At 37.5% G+C, this 15531-nt stretch overlaps 3 protein-coding genes across 4 annotated transcripts in view; 1 reads left to right on the plus strand and 2 right to left on the minus strand.

The window, feature by feature from the left end:
• The window catches only part of LOC141404970 (uncharacterized), a 1496028-nt gene that overhangs the window by 586039 nt on the left and 894458 nt on the right, over nt 1-15531 (plus strand). The window lies entirely within an intron of this gene.
• Nucleotides 7189-7943, minus strand: LOC141404999 (general odorant-binding protein 57c-like). Its single transcript, XM_073988907.1, has 2 exons — nt 7795-7943; nt 7189-7549 (listed from the first exon to the last, which is right to left on the minus strand). Exons 1-2 carry the CDS (start codon nt 7852-7854, stop codon nt 7205-7207), a joined length of 405 nt encoding a protein of 134 aa, XP_073845008.1. The 5' UTR covers nt 7855-7943; the 3' UTR covers nt 7189-7204.
• On the minus strand, nt 13230-13813 carry LOC141405794 (general odorant-binding protein 57c-like). Its single transcript, XM_073990500.1, has 2 exons — nt 13671-13813; nt 13230-13605 (listed from the first exon to the last, which is right to left on the minus strand). Exons 1-2 carry the CDS (start codon nt 13728-13730, stop codon nt 13306-13308), a joined length of 360 nt encoding a protein of 119 aa, XP_073846601.1. The 5' UTR covers nt 13731-13813; the 3' UTR covers nt 13230-13305.

Genomic DNA, 15531 nt, shown 5'->3' on the forward strand with positions numbered 1-15531 from the left:
ATTCTTTTAAAAATCCACGCCTAAAGGTATATCAGAGGCCTTTAAAAATTCTTTTAAAAATCCACGCCTAAAGGTATATCAGAGGCCTTTAAAAATTCTTTTAAAAATCCACGCCTAAAGGTATATCAGAGGCCTCTAAAAATTCTTTTAATAATCCACGCCTAAAGGTATATCAGAGGCCTCTAAAAATTCTTTTAAAAATCCACGCCTAAAGGTATATCAGAGGCCTCTAAAAATTCTTTTAAAAATCCACGCCTAAAGGTATATCAGAGTCCTCTAACAATTCTTTTAAAAATCCACGCCTAAAGGTATATCAGAGGCCTCTAAAAATTCTTTTAAAAAGCCACGCCTAAAGGTATATCAGAGTCCTCTAAAAATTCTTTTAAAAATCCACGCCTAAAGGTATATCAGAGGCCTCTAAAAATTTTTTTAAAAATCCACGCCTAAAGGTATATCAGAGGCCTCTAAAAATTCTTTTAAAAATCCACGCCTAAAGGTATATCAGAGGCCTCTAAAAATTCTTTTAAAAATCCACGCCTAAAGGTATATCAGAGGCCTCTAAAAATTCTTTTAAAAATCCACGCCTAAAGGTATATCAGAGGCCTCTAAAAATTCTTTTAAAAATCCACGCCTAAAGGTATATCAGAGGCCTCTAAAATTTCTTTTAAAAATCCACGTCTAAAGGTATATCAGAGGCCTCTAAAAATTCTTTAAAAATCCACGCCTAAAGGTATATCCGAGGCCTCTAAAAATTCTTTTAAAAATCCACGGCTAAAGGTATATCAGAGGCCTTTAAAAATTCTTTTAAAAATTTACGCCTAAAGGTATATCAGAGGCCTCTTAAAATTCTTTTAAAAATCCACGCCTAAAGGTATATCAGAGGCCTCTAAAATTCTTTTAAAAATCCACGCCTAAAGGTATATCAGAGGCCTCCAAAAATTCTTTTAAAAATCCACGCCTAAAATCCACGAATGTTAGCGATCATATTACAATTGTCAAAAAAAATACATATTTATGTTTATACCCTCAGCCTTTAGGCTAAAGAGGGTATTTACACTTTGATACGACCAAAAATGTGCCTCATCGAAATAATGGTTTTAGATCCCAAGTATGTTTGTACGATATCCGTTTCAGACAATTTTGAGTAGATCTGGCAATGTCCGTCCGTCTGTCTGTCTGTCTGTCCGGCGCACGATAACTCTCGAACGGATCAATCGATTTGGTTCAAATTTTGGGTATCGAAATATTTTGTCCAGATTCGATTTAAGTTCGAAGATGGGCCATATAGGTTCACTGCTTCAGGTACCTCCCCCACAAATGTTCAAAGATTGTCGCAAAACTTGTGCGCATGATAACTCTTGCAGGGAATAACCGATTTGATTCATACTTTGCACATCGTGTAATTTCTAACAAACTTAGATGAGGTTCCAATGTGGACTCAATCGGTCCACTCCTTCGGGTACCTCCCACACAAAAATTCGGAAAAGTTCAGTTTAGGACCTGGTCTCGAATCGCTTTGATTTTTGTTTACGCAAGTTGTATTGGCTAACCTCTATACGACGCTGTAAGTTTCATTAGTGGCAAGTCCATACTTCCTGAGAAAATAGCCTGAAAGTTACAAAAAAAAACCCCTATGACACCGTGTATAGTGGTTGGAGCGCAAGATAACTCTCGAACGGATCTGCCGATTCGGTCCAAAATTTGGCTTTCGTAATATTTTGTCCAAACGTAGTTCAAGTTCATAGATGGATTATATCGGTCCACTCCTTCCGGTACCTCCCCCACAAAAGTTCGAAAACGTTCGGAAAATTTGTGCGTACGATAACTCTTTGGATAAGTTCACTTTAAGACCTGCTATTGAATCACTTTGATTTTTGTTGAAGCAACTTACATTCGCTGCCTCAATTACGATGGTAAAAGTTGTTTCAGGGGAAAGTCCATACTTCTTGAGAAAACAGCCCAAAGGGTGTAAAAACCCCCTATGGCACCCCCATGTTCTATGTCGATCCATTCCTTTAAGTACCTTTTCTGCAAAATGTTTGAACTTTAATCCTAATCAACATTTTTGTCGCTTCATACGACCAAAATGTTGAAACCCCCTAAATACATAAGTTTTTTTGTGAAAAAAGTGTTTCAATTTGCACAGGCTGAGGGTATATCTCTGTCGGCAAAGCCGGCTGATACTTTTTTACTTGTTTTATAAATTATTAACAAAATAGGAAAATATATCTCTATTTCTCGCTATGCTTTATTTTCGGCGTTCTGGAATTCTGTCCATTGTTGGATATTTTGAATCCATGACATCTCTTTTCTTCCTCTGGTACGTCTTCCTTCTATGTTTGCTTGCAGTATTTCCTGGAGAATGATGTATTTACGGTTTCGCGTAATGTGTCCTAGATATGCCGTTTTCCGTTTCTTTATGTTGTTTAATAATTCTCTTGTTGTATTCATTCTTCGCAATACTTCAATATTTGATACATGCAGGACCCATGGTATTTTTAGTGCTCGACGGTACACCCACATCTCAAATGCTTCGAGTCGTTTGATATCTGTCGCTTTTAACGTCCTCACTTCGACTGAGTATAACAAGACCGGCCATATATACGCTTTTATGAAACCAGATTTTGTTGCAACATTTATATCATGGCTTATTAGGCTTATTGAAGAGTAGTGGGGATAAAATGCATCCTTGTCGAACTCCTTTAGATATTGCTACATCTTCAGTTAAATCTTCATTTATGTTGACTTGGGCAGTCTGGTGCCAGTACAAGCTTTTAATACACCTTATCTCTTTCTCATCGAATCCAGTTGCTGTGAGAATTTCCATGAGCTTATCATGCTGCACAGTGTCGAATGGTTTTTCGTAATCTATAAAGCATAAAAATACGTCTTTTGAAACGAGTATTTGTATGCAGAATAAAGCCTCGCGGGTTCCCTTTCCTTCCTTAAAACCAAATTGAGTTTCTCACATTTCTCATATATTCTCTTCTGGATAATTTTAAGAAAAATTTTAAGAGCGTGACTCATTAAACTTATGAGACGATAGTCATTGCATTTTTTGGCATGGGGTTTTTTTGGTATTGTTATGAAGGTGGATTTTAGCCAATCCTGTGGTTATATACCAGTATCGTAGACGTAGTTAAACAGTTTTGTCAGTAGCTCAATGTTGCTGTTATTTAGCATTTTTAATAATTCAACTGGAATTTTATCAGGCCCTGTAGCTTTTGCATTTCGAAGGGATTTTATTGCTGATTCTACTTCATTATTTGTGATGCTGTTTCCTGTCATATAATCTGGTGCATTGTTAACGTAGCTTGATCTGTTATCATCCTTAAATAGTGTTTGGATATATTCTTTCCAGATATGTTTCTTTTCTGCAATTTCAAAGACCGGTTCATTGTTGTTATTGAAAAGGATAGATGGATTTGTATTCCTATATTGTCCAGATGCTTCTTTCAATTTCCTATGCAGGTTGAAATCGTCATATAGGCTCATAAGTCTTTCAATTTCCTGACATTGAGTATTTAGGTGATTATTTTTGCGTTACGTATCTCCCTTTGAATTTCTCTATTTAGTTCCCAGTACTTTTCGTAATCTTTATTTTTAAATGCTCTTCTTTCATCCATTAGCTGCAGGATTTCTTGAGTCATCCAATTTTTGGTCTTTGGTTTTATAAAATTACCTAGGGTGTTTCTGGCTATTGAGTTTATAGTATTCTTTACATTATTCCATATATTTTCTATATCTTCGCTGTCGACATTATTCAGCTCTGTATTTATTCTTGTACATACATCCGATTTTAGTGTTTGGTTTTGAAGTTTTCCTAAGTCAAGTTTTTTACTTTGTGCCTTTTTAGTATGAGTTTTTAGTTTTATGCGTATCTTTGCCATTAAAAGGTTATGATCAGATGGTACATCAGCACTCGAATATGTTGTGGCCTTCCTTATTGATGAGCAGTGTCGCCTGTTGATAAGAATGAAGTCTATTTGGTTTCTAATGATGTTGCCAATTCTGTCTTGTGGAGATTTCCAAGTGTAGAGCTTTCTTGGCGGTAGAGTGTAAAGTGTATTTGCTATCTTCATGTTGAATTCTTGACAGAATTGAATGAGTCGTTGTGCTCGTAAATAGAGCGTTTCTCTTTAAAGTTAACTTAATCTACTTAATATAAATAAAGTGATAATTCGGTCCTCAGTCCGCACAGGAATTCTAATCCACCAAGTTCATCACTTCGAGACCTGGATAAGTGCTCGATAAGCCAGGAGAGTTGGGGATTAACGGGCCAGAGACCTGGATAAGTACTCTGGATCTCCGGGATATGGGATGGATCGTCTAAGGCTACAAGATCAGCTGATATGCGAGAGACCTGGATAAGTACTCATGCAGGACCTACAAGGATTTTCAAAGCTACAGCTGCAAGAGACCTTAATAAGTACTCAAGCACTACAAGGATATACAAGGCTACGGTTGCGAGAGACCTTAATAAGTACTCAAGCACTACAAGGATAATCAAGGCTACGGTTGCAAGAGACCTTAATAAGTACTCAAGCACTACAAGGTTAATCAAAGGCTACGGTTGCAAGAGACCTTAATAAGTACTCAAGCACTACTAGGATATTCAAAGCTACGGTTGCGAGAGACCTTAATAAGTACTCAAGCACTACAAGGTTAATCAAAGACTACGGTTGCAAGAGACCTTAATAAGTACTCAAGCACTACAAGGATATACAAGGCTACGGTTGCCAGAGACCTTAATAAGTACTCAAGCACTACAAGGATAATCAACGGCTACGGTTGCGAGAGACCTTAATAAGTACTCAAGCACTACGAGGATAATCAAGGATCAAAGGATATGTAAGGATCAAAGGATATGCTAGGATCAAAGGATATGTAAGGATCAAAGGATATGTAAGGATCAAAGGATATGCAGGGATCAAAGGATATGTAAGGATCAAAGGATATGTTAGGATCAAAGGATATTCAAGGATCAAAAGATAGGCAAGGATGCAAGGATTCCTGGCTTAGAGACCTGGATAAGTACTCTAAGGATGTCCAAGGCTAATCTTCTGAAATGGTTACTTACCGTCGAATGATGTGCTCGCTTTCCTGGTCTTTCACTGACTGTCCCAATTCTAATTTCGGTCGCCCCTTTTATACTAGCTCCCACCACGTGTTTTCTTATTGGAGTAACGGGAACTTGTTTACTCCAATTTGTCATCACAACAACATAGCAAGTGATCATCTTCACCAATGGCAGTGATGAGCCGATGTTGTTGTGATGATGCTGTGGGATCTGGCGATGGGGTAACGGTAACTTGTTTACCAAAATTTTTTACTACAAAAACAACGCTACAGGTAGTGACGTTTCAGGATTCCCAAGTAATTTGTGAATTGTAACCCAAAGAACAAGAGCTCAAGTTTCCGTATTATAGTTTATTGAAATATTTACAGAATGTGTAGGCAAAAATGAGTGCAGGGATTTATCGCCGTCACAGGGTTTTGTAAGTTTAACAAGACTTTCTATTTCCCCATAAAACATTTATTTTTCATTGCTTCTGTCTGATGTGGGAGCATATACTTGAATTATATCGATGTTGAACGGTCTTGCTTTTATTTTGATCATCATGGTCCTATCTGACTTTGGAAAAAATCCTACCTCGCTTTTGGAAATGTTCCCTCTAATGATAATCCCAACACCATTCCTATGTTTCTTGTTCGAATTTCCAGGTTTCGCAAACACCTAGGATATCTATATTCAGTCTTTCCATTTCGGATATTGTGTTGCTTAGTTTGCCTGACTCACAAAGGCTTCTAACATTCCAAGTACCAATGTTAAGCTTCGTTTTAGTTTTACCTCCGGGGATTCTTAGCACCCTCGAGTTACCGGAGATTGAGGGCCATATGTTTGTTTCTGCATTCATTGTAATATGGGTTTCAAGGGATAATACATCAGTGATTTCCCCTTATCTTCTTTTTAGAGTACAGACGCTGTTTGCAGCCGCGCACTGTGGAAACAGACACCGCTACCTGTTGGTCCGCGAGAAGTATTTGATTTCCCTCTTACCACCCATATCTGGGAAGCATTCCCCTATCCGCCACCTGGGGACGCGTCCTCTAGGGGTTACAGGCTCCCCCGAGGAAAAGGTATATCAGAGGCCTCTAAAAATTCTTTTAAAAATCCACGCCTAAAGGTGTCCCAAAAGCCTCTAAAAATTCTTTTAAAAATCCACGCCTAAAAGTATCCCAAAGGCCTCTAAAAATTTATTTAAAAATTCACGCCTAAAGGTATCCCAAAAGCCTCTAAAAATTCTTTTTAAAATTCACGCCTAAAGGTATCCCAAAAGCCTCTAAAAATTCTTTTTAAAATTCACGCCAAAAGGTATCCCAAAGGCCTCTTAAAATTCTTTTAAAAATCCACGCCTAAAAGTGTCCCAAAGGCCTCTAACAATTCTTTTAAAAATCCACGCCTAAAGGTATCCCAAAGGCCTCTAAAAATTCTTTTAAAAATCCAAGCCTAAAGGTATCCCAAAGGCCTCTAAAAATTCTTTTAAAAATTCACGCCTAAAGGTATCCCAAAAGCCTCTAAAAATTCTTTTAAAAATCCACGCCTAAAAGTGTCCCAAAGGCCTCTAACAATTCTTTTAAAAATACACGCCCAAAAGTATCCCTAAAGGCCTCTAAAAATTCTTTTAAAAATCCATGCCTAAAAGTATCCCAAAGGCCTCTAGAAATTCTTTTAAAAATCCACGCCTAAAAGTATCCCAAAGGCCTCTAAAAATTCTTTTAAAAATACACGCCTAAAAGTATCCCTAAAGGCCTCTAAAAATTCTTTTAAAAATCCACTCCTAAAGGTATATCAGAGGCCTCTAAAAATTATTTTAAGAATCCACGCCTAAAGGTATCCCAAAGGCCTCTAAAAAATATTTTAAAAATCCACGCCTAAAGGTATCCCAAAGGCCTCTAAAAATTCTCCGAGCCTAAAGGTATCCCAAAGGCCTCTAAAAATTTAAATCTCACTTTGAGCCGAAATAGGGAATTTCAAAGGTTAATTTTTAAAAACTGATCGGAAAAATAATATTGAACATTTTGAGAATTTAGTTTAAAGAAGAATAAATTATTTCAGTATATGTTTTAACATCCTAAACCACGTCCATCTTTATTATCACAGCCTCAATACAAAAACATAGTTAGCCTTTAAAATAATTTTCTAATCCTGATATTCCACTTCATCTATAACACAGGTGGTTACTTCGAAGGCATAATCACACTTATCCGTTATGTTGTCAAGTTCTTCTTTACACTTCTTGGCTGCCTCCACGTCACTTTCGTTCATAGCGTCATCTTTTTCCAATGCCTCAAGATTTAATTTCCCATTTTCATCTAAATGACCCCAACTGTCCAGCATACAATGGGTGTAGCATTTAAAACGGGTATCCACTTCAATCGAATTATCAATTAAGGCTTCATCTCTCATCGTATCGAATTCATCTTCAGAAATTTCAGTTTGTTGAAGACACTTGGCATGCTGCTCAGCATCATCATCGGCTGAAGTCTGAAAAGTTATTAAGAAATGTATGTAGCTTGGGTTATGCAAAGTTTGAAGGTGTAAAGCAGTTGTTATTGTTAGTCCAAATTGGAACTTCATGGGGAAGTATAACGCTGAGGACATCATATCCACTTTTCTAGAACTTCACTTTGTATCTTTAGCTGTGTTTAAAAAAGGTGTTATTCTGATCTTTATCTTCTAGTTCGATCTAAGTATTGAAATTATAGATTTTTTTATTTTTTAATTCTTACCTCTAGAGCGAACAATGTGATAACAGCAATGCCAGCAAACACAATATTCAGCAAATTCATAATGATAGGTTTACGCTCAATGTTCTACTTTTGCTATGGTGTCGATTGAACTTCACGGTTTTTATAGGAGTTGAATAAAGCTTTTAATTACCACATTTCATGCTGTTGCAATTCAATTTTATTTGAATAATAACATTTTCATTAAAATGTCACTTTTCATGTCAATAAAATAATTAAAATTATTTAAAAAAGGAAACAAACTAAAAACAAAATCAGGAAGTATTAGTTGAGAAGATTACAAATTATAAATTACGAGTAAATCTCCTAAAGCAGCCTTCTCTAAATAGAAGGCCTCCAAAAATGGTGTTATATAAGTGGAAGGCCTCTTAAAATGTTCTTCGATAAATAGAAGGCGTCCGGCGTCTCCGAAAATTGTCTTCCATTTATATCTTCTATATGTTGAAGATCATTTAGAAGATCCTTTAGAGGTGTATTCTATTAATAGTAGACCCCCCAAATTGATTTTCTATAAGTCAAAGACCTCCTAAAATGGGCTTCTATAAGAGGAAGACCTGCTAAAATGGCCTTATATAAAAAGATCTCCCAAAAGCGGTCTTCTAAAAATAAGATACGTTCTAGGATCGAATATCTCCTCCTAAAAGGAATTCTATAAATATAAGACCTTCTAAAATGTTCTTCTATAAATAGAAGATCCCCTGAAGTGGTCTTCTAAAATAGCACGCTTCCGTGAGGGGTAAATGGAAGACCGGCTAAAATTGTCTTCTGTAAGTAGAAGATCCCTTATAGACAACTAAGGTGGTCTTCTATAAATAGAAGAAATCTTGGAGTGGTTTACAATAAATAGAGAACCTCCTAGAGAGGTCTCCTATAAATAGAAAACTGTCTTCTATCAAAATGTGGATTAGGATAAAAGTTCAAAAGTGTTGCGGAGGAGGTACTTGAAGGAATGGACCAACATAGTCCATTATGAAAGTGGATCTTATTTTGGGAGTCATATCTTTTCGATAGATATCGCGTCCACTAGTTATTTCAGCGGGTGATCGTATAACTTTTGGGCCAGTATGCAAGGAGGCTTGGACTTGTCCAGGGAGAACATAATATCTCCGTAAACAGGATCACAACGAACAGCAGCGGTATACATTTCCAAAGGTTCTTCGAACAGACCCTAAACTGCACTTAGACACAAATTTTGAACTTTTGTGGAGGAGGTGCCTTAAAGAGAGGACCGATATAGGCCATTTTAAAAGTTAAACTTAATTTGAACACAATATTAGGAGATCCAAGGCTTGACAAAATTGATTACCCCATTCAAGAGATATCGTGCATACCATTTTATGTAGTAACATTGCTTAAATATTGTGGGAAAGTACCGGAAGTTGTGGACTAGTTGTACCCATCTTCGAACTGAAACTAAGTTTTGACAAAATACGACGAATAGTTATCGTACACGCCAGCCACTACATATGGCGCTTCAGGGTTTTTTACACCTTTCGGGCTGTTTTCTCAAGAAATATGGATTTGCCTCTAAAAAGCTTTTACCGTCGTAATTTAGGCAGTGAATGCAAGTTGCTTCAACAAAAATCAAAGTGATTCGAGAGCAGGTCTTAAAGTAAACTTATCCGAATTTTTTTATGGAAGCTACCAGAATTAGTAGACAAACCTAGTCCACATTCGAACCTGATATATATCTGGTAGACATATTAGGATGTGTAAAATATATCTTTGGTCTGTTCGCTTAGAAGAAACTTATGACCGTTGCCCTGCCCATGACATTATTCTAGGCGATTTTAATGCCAAAATTGGAAAGGAGAATATCTTGGCCAAACAGTTAGGAAATTCAGTCTCCACAGTGAAACATCTGACAATGGTATGAGACTGATAGACTTTGCAGCTGCAAAAAACATGGTAGTTAGCAGCACCAGATTTAAACATCTCCATATTCATAAGGGCACCTGGCTGTCTCCAGAGCAAAGAACAAGAAATCAAATTGATCATATTGTGATAGATGGAAGACATTCATCGAGCGTGTTGGATGTACGATCGTACCGAGGAGCAAACATAGATTCGGACCACTACCTTGTTGCAGCAAAGGTACGTACCCGTCTAAACGTTACAAATAAAGCACGAACAGGTACAACGCGGAAGTTGGACATCGGTAAGCTGGAAACACAACAGATAGCCACAGCATATTCCACTCAACTGGCTCAAATGCTTAATCAAAGCACTCCTCGTTCCGATAATATATCAGGACAATGACAAAACATTGCCCACTCCATGCAAACAGCCGCAAATTCAGTACTTACAAGTCATCCATGGTATGACCAGGAGTGTCGTGCTGCTACCGAAGAGAAAAATGCGGCATATAGGGATACTTTACAATCAGTAGCAACGCGTAGCGCACGAGAGAGGTATCGGGAGAAAGAGAGAGAGAGAGAGAGAGAGAGAGGAGAAACGTCTTTTCCGCAGGAAAAAGAGAGAGATGGAAAGACGAGAGTGTGAAAAAATCGAGATGTACAGGAGCCAGAATGAAGTCTCAAAGTTCTACAAAAGAGTGAAATATCAAACTGGTGGCTTTGGTACAGGCACATCCTCCTGTAGAGACCAGCAAGGTAATTTGGTAACTGATACAGATAGTGTGCTTAGGACATGGAAAGAGCATTTTCCAAACTGTTGGTATCCAATTGTAACGAAGTCGACGAAGATACCACAGATCCAATCCCAGAAGATGGTATTGAATGTATACCGCCCAGCCAAGATGAGGTAAAGACAGCAATAAGTCGGCTGAAGAATAATAAGGCAGCAGCAGGCGATGGCTTACTAGCCGAGCTGTTCAAAACCGGAGGCGACACACTGATAAGGTGTATGCGTCAGCTAGTTAGCTCCATCTGGCGATTGGAACCTGAGCATCATGTGCCCTATCCACAAGAAAGGAGATAAGACTGTATGCTCTAACTAAAGGGGCATAAGTCTTCTCCCTATTGCCTACAAGATAGTGTCAGGGATAATGTGAGGACGACTAAAGCCTATGGTCAATGAAAGAATTAGGCCATACCAATGCGACTTTAGACCTGGAAAATCCACTATTTACCAGATATTTACCCTGCAATTCCTGGAGAAGACCCAAGAGATACAGATCGACACTTACCACCTTTTTGTTGATTACAAAGCAGCCTTCGACAGCCGCTACGTTCAAAATATTCCAAGCCATGTCTGAATTTGGAATCCCTGCAAAGCTCATGCGGCTTTTTAGAATGACATTAACTGATACTCGATCGCCAGTTAAAATAGGAAAGAACCTCTACGAAGAGTTTGGTACTAAAAGAGGTTTCAGACAAGTTGATGGGCTCTCGTGTGATCCTTTTAATATTCTGCTGGAAAAGGTTATACGAGATGGGAAGGTGAAAAGAAGTGGCATAATATATACAAACAGGCATATGTTACTTGTTTATGCCGACGACAATCACGTCATAGGTCGATTGGTAAAGGAAGTAACTGATACCTTTGAAAAAGTCGAAAGATAATCTGCTAAAGTGGGTCTGGTAAACGGCGAGAAGACCAAGTTGATGGTGTCGACGCGCAATATGTCCACAAACCCCGCACCATCTGTGAATGTTGGTACCTACAATTTTGAGGTAGTAAAGGACTTCGTATAGCTCGGCACCGCCATAAACACAACAAGTAACATCAGATGTGAAATACGAAGAAGACTAGTGTTGGCTAACAGATGCTACTTCGGTCTGAGTAAGCAGTTTAGGAATAAAGCCACATCTCGTCAAACAAAAACAACGCTTTACAAAACACTGATACTACCCGTGCTGATGTATGGTTCAGAAGACTGGATACTTGCGCAAGCAGAGAAAAAATTCTTCTATGGACCAATCTGTATGAATCACGAGCTGTATCTGCTATACAACGACATCAGTAAAGATAAATATATGGAGATGCAGCGATTGCGTTGGCTAGGCCTATCATAAGAATGAGCGATGATGATCCCACTAAAAAGGCGTATAAATTCTGGCCGCATGGCGGTGCACGCAGAATTGGCAGGCCAAAGAATAGATGGCGCAAACAAGTGGATGAAGAGATGAAAAGGCGCGGTAATCCAGAAAGCGAAGCTCTAAACAGAGAGAGTTGGAGATCTTTTTTTAGTTCGGCTTATGGAACAAATGTTTTGTAATGGGCCAGCTAAGTTTGTAAGTGAGGATGTGTAGAGTATGGACCAAATTGGTCACTCCCTTCAAGAGTTATCGTGCGCAAAATTTTACCGAACATTTCTGAACTTTTGTGGGGAAGTTACCTGAAGGAGTGGACCTGTATGTCTTATGTTCGAACTTAAACTAAGTTTGGACAAAATATTACCAAGGCTAAATTTTGGGCCGAATTGGCAGATCCGTTCGACAGTTATCTTGCGCTCCAACCCCTGCACACTGTGTCATAAAGGTTTTCTGCAATTTTCGAAAATATGTGGACTTGCCCCTGATGAAACTTGTATCGCCGTATGTAGGGCAGTGAATACAAGTTGTTACAATAAAAATCAAAGCGATTCGAGAGCAGGTCCTAAACTAAACTTTTTCTAAATTTTGTGTGGGAGGTACCCGACGGAGTGGACCGATTGAGTCTATATTGGAACCTCATCTAAGTCTGCTAAAAATTTCACGATGTGGAAAGTATGGACCAAATCGTTTTCTTCCTTCAAGAGTTATCGTGCGCACAAATTTTCCGAACATTTTCGAACTTTTGTGGAGAAAGGTACCGAAAGAAGTGGACCGATATGACCCATCTTCGAACTTAGACTAAGATTGGACAAAATATTACGAAAGCCAAATTTTGGACAGAATCGGTTGATCCGTTCGAATGTTATCGTGCGCTCCAACCAACCAGACAGACGGACGGACATGGCAAAATCAATTCCAAATTGTCTGAAACGAATTTCGTCAAAAAACACTTGGGGTCCAAAATCATTATTTCAATGAGGCACATTTTGTCCCTCGTTAGCATAAATGCTGAGGATATAAAGATCTCCAGTCCACAAGATTGTAACTTACATGCTTCACGGCGATAACACCCAAGCAAATATTTCACCAACAACGTCTGCTTTCACTGGTGCAGCGGCAAAATCTCGCTTCACCATGGAGATTGTCCACTAATGTCATGTAGTGGATTTATAACATATGCATATTAGGGTTATAACTTTTTTCCATTTTTTCCAATTTTTCCTTACCGTTAAAAAAGTTTCCACACCGTTTGCATTCAAGTTTTCCATTATAAAATAAGCTATTTCACTTTTTTCACCGAATCGAATTTAGATACCAGATTTCCCTATCAGGACAATATATTCCGCACATGGTACTGGCGTGGTATTTTTTTTTTTTTTTGGTTATCGCCCTAATGTAATGTACATACTTACTTTGATATGTATTTGCTGAACCATTACATTTTTATTTGGTTTATTTTTTTGCCGCTAAATCTTATCATTTAATATTATGGTTTTCATTGATGTTTAAAATAGCAATTGGACAATTTAAAGGCATATTCACATTTATCAGCAACACCATCATGTTCCTTTTTACATTTCTCCGCCTCGTCCTTATCTGCACCATCATCCAATGAGGAAACATCAAACTTTCCGCTACCATCCAGAAGGCCATCACTTTCCATCATACAATGGGTGTAACATTTAAACTTGGAATCGGCATCATCTTTACCATCCTCCAAAGACTTGACAATGGCGTCGAATTCATCTTGGGAAAGACCATTTTTGTCCAAGCAAGCAGGATGATCGGCAGATGTCTAAAGGAAAAAAATATTTTTTTTTTTTTTAATTATAAAATTACATAATTTTTATTATTTTTTACCCCTGCAATAAAGATTACGGCTGCTATGGCCACACAAACTGCAATGTTGAAAAAATGCATAGCTAATTCGTGGTACTCTGAGGGGACCTTTAGGTTTTTATAGAATGCAATTGTCTGTTTTTTATTTTTATATACAAACTAGAAGGTGTTGCACACTTTTTTAATTATATATTGGGTGCTATTGTTGTTATCTAAAAGTTAGATTCCATTGAAGCTGGAATTTTCGTTCAATAATAATAGAAATTATTGCTATTCTGCAATAAACAAAAGATAAAGAGTCTGTATTGAACGAATTCAATATTATATCATATCACACTTACAGCTAAGGAAAATAACTGTTCATAACACAGTCGGGGGAGCGGGTTCACTAGACCTTATACAACTTTTTTGGAAGGAAAATAATCACTAATAACACCGTCCGACAGTTTTCAAAAAATGTTGTTACACTTGAACCGGACTTTATACGTTTGAAAGTATAGGCAAAATGGAGTATAATGTTTTTTTCTTAATTTTTCGTTTTCTCATCGTTTTGACCTTTTAGAGGTCAAACAAATTTCAAAGGTCAACATTTTTAAAAAAAATATTTTAAATACTTGTCATCGTCGTACGATGCTGGTATTGGTGTCATATTAAAGAGGAGAGTATAGGCTTTATATAATAATTATAAATTATTGAATTCCAGGATAAAAAGGACATAAAAAATATCCTTGAAAAAATAAGTCAAAAGTGAGCATTTTGGCAGGCACATATCTCCTAAACCGCGAAGAATTTTAATTTGCTCATGGAGGCTCATGGAGGTTGTAGCTCAAATCCACCAAACCTCATTTTCAAGGTCAAAATCGCCAAGGTAAAACCCCTAGAAAAAGTTATAGAAGATGATGAAGATGAGGTTTGGTGGATTTCATGTGTCCAGAATTTATATTCTTTATGACAAGAGCTGAAACTGTGCCTCCATGAACAAATTAAAATTCATCGCGGTTTAGAAGATATGCGCCTGCCAAAATGCTCACTTTTGACTTAATTTTTCAAGGATATTTTTGATGTCCTTTTTATCTTGGCATGCAATAATTTATAATAATTATATAAAGCCTATACTCTCCTCTATAATATGACACCAATACCAGCATCGTACGACGAGTACAAGTATTTAAAATATTTTTTTGAAAAATGTTTACCTTTGAAATTTGTTTGACCTCTAAAAAGTCAAAACGATGAGAAAACGAAAAATTAAAAATTCCATTTTACTCCATTTTGCCTATATTTTCAAACGTGTATAGTCCGGTTCAAGTGTAATTTTGGCTGTCGGACAGTGTAATCAATAAATTGTAAATTTGTGCTTAAAGAAAACTCATTCTGAAAACGTATTGCCACCACCTAAAAACTGTACTTAGATCAAAACAGCACAACTAGAAACTCATTGCTTTCTACCGGCTAATAGAAATTGGCACATAAGCTACAGTGCTACCTGTAAAACAACACACAGGGTTATTGCAGTTTCTGGTCCATTATCTCAGGAAATATGGACTTACCGGTAAAGTTTGTACCGTTGTAATAGGAACGGTGAAAACAGCTTTTTTGCGAATAATTTCAAATATGTACGAGACGAGTCCTAAAACTGCACTTTTCACAAATTCCGGGAAGGACGGAATCGATATATTCCATATTCCCACCTGATACATGACAGGAAACTAAGAAACTTCCTACATGAGTTATCTTGCGGATCTGTCGTTTTAGTTGTGCGGCCAGTATTTCTTGCAGCTTTTAGGCCACTTCTTCAGGAAGCATTGTCTTACCCCACCAATAAATTGTGTCGTTGTAAAGGGACCGCAAGGACAACTTGCTGAAAAACGATACGAGAGGA

Source organism: Musca autumnalis, unplaced genomic scaffold (genome assembly GCF_047663935.1).
Source record: "Musca autumnalis isolate F117 unplaced genomic scaffold, ASM4766393v1 scaffold_5, whole genome shotgun sequence".
NCBI classification, from domain to species: domain Eukaryota; kingdom Metazoa; phylum Arthropoda; class Insecta; order Diptera; family Muscidae; genus Musca; species Musca autumnalis.

Coding starts and splice junctions, on each gene's coding strand:
- LOC141405794 (XM_073990500.1), bottom strand. CDS start 13,730: ATGCATTTTTTCAACATTGCAGTTTGTGTGGCCATAGCAGCCGTAATC. Junction 13,606..13,670: donor CCGTAATCTTTATTGCAGGG/GTAAAAAATAAT, acceptor TTTTTCCTTTAG/ACATCTGCCGATCATCCTGC.
- LOC141404999 (XM_073988907.1), bottom strand. CDS start 7,854: ATGAATTTGCTGAATATTGTGTTTGCTGGCATTGCTGTTATCACATTG. Junction 7,550..7,794: donor TCACATTGTTCGCTCTAGAG/GTAAGAATTAAA, acceptor ATAACTTTTCAG/ACTTCAGCCGATGATGATGC.